The sequence below is a fragment of the Sinocyclocheilus grahami genome, unplaced genomic scaffold, assembly GCF_001515645.1.
Source record: "Sinocyclocheilus grahami isolate Dianchi unplaced genomic scaffold, SAMN03320097.WGS_v1.1 scaffold110.1, whole genome shotgun sequence".
Classification (NCBI taxonomy): Eukaryota; Metazoa; Chordata; class Actinopteri; order Cypriniformes; family Cyprinidae; genus Sinocyclocheilus; species Sinocyclocheilus grahami.
In genome coordinates this window covers 2,137,868-2,143,887 of record NW_015505289.1, presented here as the reverse complement: position 1 = coordinate 2,143,887, position 6,020 = coordinate 2,137,868, and the positions used below count along the sequence as shown (strand labels likewise).

Here is a 6,020-nt window from a genome sequence, read left to right as displayed (position 1 = left end):
GTGTGTGTATATATATATATATATATATTACTTGATTTTGTTTGACAGATTAGTACAGAGCTGGTAATCCTGGCAAAAATGTGTACAAAAATTAAGATAATAATGTTTAAATATCATTCTTGTTTTTGCAGTAGTGACCCTTCTTTTGACCTTTGACCCTGGGCTTTGTCCTTGTTTTTGCTCATTGTATCGCTTTGACCCTTTAACCTGCGGCTCCTACAACCTGTTCACAAATATGCCACCGATCACATGACTCTGCTCCATCCCGAGTCTTGAGGTTCATCAGCAACTCAAAGCAAAACGTTGACCCTTGAACTCACTGAATTATGCATGAAAAGAATAGTTGCTACTGAAAGTGCAATCACTGTTGTTAATAATATTTTTAGAATAGCTGCTCCTATAAATACCTTGGTTGTTTATACAGTACATAAGGTAAGACACTGCAGGTAAATATGAAAAAAAACAAAAACTAATAGATATCACCACACTTTGACAGTACATTAAGACAATTGTTTTGTTTGACATGTTTTCTGAAATGTTGTTTAAATATGCAAATGAAGCATTATCTAATTAAATATGCGCTAATTTGCGTTTATTTCCAGAAAAGAAATCTAAACAGTATTGGCCAGTTTCAAAAAAAATTTTTTTTCACATATTAAAGGTTTTGTACAGAGGGGATTTTGGATTTCTCTTTTTTTTCACTCATAAATCATAAACCAGAAAAGCTGTCAGCTAGAAAACAAGAATAAACTTTCACCATACTATTAGTATCAAAATGTTATATAAATCAGGTAAATGAAAAACCTCTGTAAAAACCTTCAGAAAATAGATCATAATAAAACTGTAAAGTCTGATGTGCTACTGAAATAAAGATTTCTGACAAGTCATGGAAGCAATATAGGCCAAAATATCAAAATTAACTAGTGCCTGGCAAAAAAAGTTAATACAAATATTGTAGTGTCTTAAAATAAATATATAAAATATATAATATAAAATATTATTTTTAAGTAATACAATTAAAAGGTATTAAATCAATCTAATAAAAAAAAAAAAAAAAAAAAAAAAAAAAAAATATATATATATATATATATAATATTATATATTAAAGAACTGGACTTTAATATAACATTTTTTTTCTTTTCACACTAGGTGGCAGTCCTTCTATTTTTCTACACTCGTGAGCATTAGATTAAATTACAGTACTAATCAATTGCAAAAATGCTAAATGATCTACACTGATTATCAGATTGGAGAATTAATTCAATAAAGATAGTGGTAAAGATAAAAAGCACAACCTACCTTTTGAACAGTTCCATGTTAAATCCTGTTCTTATCCAATATGAGAAAGAAATACAAATACATAAAAGTCTCAGTGTTTGCTAAAAGTGACTTGAAGCACATAATTGCATCCAGCCGCCTTTGGAAGGATGTGAGCTAAATGGCCAATCAAACAGAGCTTCCGTGCTTAAAGGAGCCGCCCACTTCTGTGCTTTAATACCTGATGGGGTCCATAATACAGACCATTCAATGGACCACCACCGAAGCGCGTAAGACCAAGTGAAGGTGTGGTCATTTGGATCAGCATCATGTTAAAGTTGAGTCCGTTCAGCTCTGTTCTCACGTATACTCCTGTTTTTAGTTAAAGCTGAAGTCTTCCATCCTCATGTCAATCATGCCAACAGAAGGCTGCGCTACGCCTCGTCTTTGCTCTCCTCGGATCTGATTCATTTGGGGTTTCCGATTGTCCCTTTTACGCACGAAGTCACCACCAGCACGGAGTTCCGGCGTGATTGTTTTATATCCAATCTGACTGTCTGATCTTGTTGGACACATATATCCAGTCTCATCGATGCGCTTTCCATATCAATTGGTTCTTCTGCATGGATAAAACACGACCGGCCTTCTTCATCTTGAATAATTCTGGAGAAGACGCGTAAAAGGTTCGCAGTCCAGCCATGGCCATGGTGGTGAGCGTGTGGAGAGATCCGCAGGAGGAACTGGCACCGGCAGGATCTCTGGATGATCAGAGCGGACCGGGGGGAGACCACCACAATCACCACCGCATGAGCGCAGCCGCGCACTCTCCAAACACCGGACTGCCTTCCGCGGAGGATAAAGGACAGAACTCAGCGCAGAACCAGCAGCACATTGAATGCGTGGTTTGCGGGGATAAATCCAGCGGGAAGCATTACGGACAGTTCACCTGTGAGGGATGCAAAAGTTTCTTCAAGCGGAGCGTTCGGCGGAACTTAACCTACACGTGCCGTGCTAACAGAAGCTGCCCCGTGGACCAGCACCACAGGAACCAGTGCCAGTACTGCCGCCTGAAGAAATGCCTAAAAGTGGGCATGAGACGCGAAGGTGAGTGTGCAGTGGATTTTGTCATTTGTAGCCTATACATAAACATGCATTTAAAAAGAAATAGAAAAAGAAAAAGAAAGAAAGAGATTATATATACAGAGAGGTTTTTAAAGAGGTGTTTTTTCATATTATAAAATGAATATAACATAACATTAATGCATTTTATATAGCTTGCATACTGTATAACTCAAGGCCAAAAGCAATACAATTTAAGGATTTAGCTTTTGAATATAAAACTACAATTAAAAAGCATTTTAAAATTATTCTGCATGTAATAATATAACCTTATTTATAGATAAGATAGATAGATAGATAGATAGATAGATAGATAGATAGATAGATAGATAGATAGATAGATTGCCGTGCTAACAGAAGCTGCCCCGTGGACCAGCACCACAGGAACCAGTGCCAGTACTGCCGGCTGAAGAAATGCCTAAAAGTGGGCATGAGACGCGAAGGTGAGTGTGCAGTGGATTTTGTCATTTGTAGCCTATACATAAACATGCATTTAAAAGAAATAGAAAAAGAAAAAGAAAAAGAAAGAAAGAGATTATATATACAGAGAGGTTTTTAAAGAGGTGTTTTTTCATATTATAAAATGAATATAACATAACATTAATGCATTTTATATAGCTTGCATACTGTATAACTCAAGGCCAAAAGCAATACAATTTAAGGATTTAGCTTTTGAATATAAAACTACAATTAAAAAGCATTTTAAAATTATTCTGCATGTAATAATATAACCTTATTTATAGATAAGATAGATAGATAGATAGATAGATAGATAGATAGATAGATAGATAGATAGATAGATAGATTTCTATGCACATTTCTTCTCCATCTATTTCTGTTTTGATAGCGGTTCAGCGAGGAAGAATGCCGCCGAACCATCCAAACCCGAGCCATTACGCGCTGACCAATGCAGATCCGCTGAATGGCCAATGCTACCTATCCGGATACATATCTCTCCTGCTTCGGGCCGAGCCATATCCAGCCTCCAGATATGGAAACCAGTGCATGCAGTCGGGTAACATCATGGGCATTGAAAACATCTGCGAGCTGGCGGCCCGTTTGCTCTTCAGCGCGGTGGAATGGGCCAGGAACATCCCTTTCTTTCCTGATCTCCAAATCACGGATCAGGTGTCTCTTCTGAGACTCACCTGGAGCGAACTTTTCGTGCTGAACGCTGCGCAGTGTTCCATGCCTCTCCACGTGGCTCCTCTCCTCGCCGCCGCTGGGCTTCACGCGTCCCCGATGTCCGCGGACCGGGTCGTGGCCTTCATGGATCATATCCGATTCTTCCAGGAGCAGGTGGAGAAACTGAAGGCCCTGCAGGTGGACTCCGCCGAATACAGCTGTGCCAAAGCAATAGTGCTGTTCACATCAGGTAGGCCCGAATCGTTCAAGATCAAGTAATGTACAGTTTAATGAGCTTGTCTATAACATAATCCTATTTGTTCCGCAAAGTTTGTTTCAATCTGTCAAAAATACCATCTGCGCACATTCAGATTAAAGGCGTGTAGGTTGAATGGTAGTTCCATATAATTTTGGATAAGAATATAAAATCAGCATTACTCAGTAATAATAGTTAAATTAGATCATGTTTGACAAGTTACATCTGTGCACATTATATATATATTTATTATATACATAATGTGCACATTATATATATAATATATATATATTTAAGCAACATTAATATTTGAGGTTTAAATGTTCATTTGAAAAGTTCCTTTGTTGTGGCAAAGTAATTAAAAAAAAAGTAGGCCTACAAATATTAAATGTATTGTCCTTCAGAACTGAGCATAGGCCTATAAATGTATGAACTGCTTTCATAATTTAAAACAATTAGCAAAGTGCGGTCTATATTAGATGGAAATGTTACACAACCCCATCCCCCATTAAGACTTGAATCCCGTCAAAAAGGGTCAAAATCAAACGGCCTTCTCAAATATAATTAGGCTACGTTTTCACAACATTTAAACAACGTTCAAACAACGTTTAGCCTACGTAACCAAAGTTCGAGTCCAAGTTTTAAGCAGAGCGCGCTAAACAGAAACTCGCTAAGACTAGGGCGTTACTACACTCTAAAAATGCTGGGTTAAATACAACCCAGTGCTGGGTAAAATAGGGACAAACCCAGCAGTTGGGTTGTTTTGACCCAGTGGTTGGGTTACTACCCAGAAGGTTGGGTTAAACATTTAACCCAACCGCTGGGTCAAAACAGCCCAATTGCTGGGTTTGTCCCTATTTTACCCAGCACTAGGTTGTGTTTAACCCAGCATTTTTTAGAGCGTATAGCAACAGTACGCCGACATTGGAGTACACGGGCTTTTCGCTTCAGTAATAGGACTCATGGACAAAACAGATGTAGTTTTATTTTTAATTGTATTATAAATGTACACACCTCAAATATAAATAAAATGTTTTGTATTGATAGAAAAAGGGACCCTTTAAAAGTCACACGCTGATGTTTGTTTTTACTAAAGTATAACCCGTTTTGAAGAACAGTGAAATATTCCAAAAAGAAAAAAGTGTGTCCCAAACTGTTATTTTGAGGAGTTTCCTCTTATTATTGTTTTAATTACTCTCTAAGAAGTTTCTATTAAACTTTTTGAATATATCCTATACAAACAACGCAGCATTCAGAGCTTAATTCGTTTCGTTAATTCGTTGCATCCATGCGTATTTAATCGTAAATAATGAGAAACATTAAGAAATGAAGCTGAGATGTAGCCTACATTCGTTTAACGTGGCTAATGCTTTCTTGAATGAAAAATAGTTGTCTACTGACTTAATTTAGGTTGTGGGTCAAACTCCTTTGACTGAGACAATCCGATTTTCAAATGAATTAATTCTGTGTTTCACTAAGAAAAGAAATGAATGCAAACGCTTTATATTGTACGATTGCAGTTTTTCTGAACCATGTTAAATATAGTGCATATTTACACTGAAGATTTATGTAAACATGTCAGAGATGTTATTCTTTTGAATGATGCGTGTTTAATGGCTATATTCATTTTGTATGCAGATGCATGCGGCCTTTCAGACGTGCCGCACATAGAAGGTCTTCAGGAGAAATCTCAGTGTGCTCTGGAGGAGTATGTGAGGAGTCAGTACCCGAACCAGCCCACACGCTTCGGCAAGCTTCTGCTGAGACTCCCCGCGCTCCGGATGGTGTCCTCCTCCGTCATAGAACAGATTTTCTTCGTTCGACTTGTGGGTAAAACGCCCATTGAGACGCTCATCAGGGATATGCTGCTATCTGGGAGCAGTTTCAACTGGCCTTACATGTCAATTCAGTGAGAGGAAGATGAAGATGGGGACATTTGGTGAGCATTTACAGACATAAAAAACTAAACAGTCACAGAGGATGCAGAAACTCTTAAGTGTCGGTTTATATAGAAATTATGAAATGTGAAAATGTGAAGATATCTACTTTCTTTCTCCTGATCTTTTAGCAGTAAACCATGACATGTGACATAAAAATACTTAATAAAATAACTTTTGATTCATTTCTTCAGTGTAACTGTCCATTTTAAATGCAAATGTATGCAAATGTAAAAAATAACTGGTGTTACCATAAAAACGGTAAACAACAAAAAATATTTTTTTGTTTTAAGCGGAGACAATGGATTTAACAATTATTTATTTTG

At 37.3% G+C, this 6,020-nt stretch overlaps 1 protein-coding gene across 1 annotated transcript; it reads left to right on the top strand.

Annotated features, from left to right (window-relative positions):
• Positions 1-1,546: 1,546 nt before the first annotated feature.
• On the top strand, positions 1,547-5,706 carry LOC107588968 (nuclear receptor subfamily 2 group F member 1-B). Its single transcript, XM_016277254.1, has 3 exons — positions 1,547-2,361; positions 3,224-3,751; positions 5,396-5,706. Exons 1-3 carry the CDS (start codon positions 1,956-1,958, stop codon positions 5,668-5,670), a joined length of 1,209 nt encoding a protein of 402 aa, XP_016132740.1. The 5' UTR covers positions 1,547-1,955; the 3' UTR covers positions 5,671-5,706.
• The last annotated feature ends 314 nt before the right edge of the window (positions 5,707-6,020 follow it).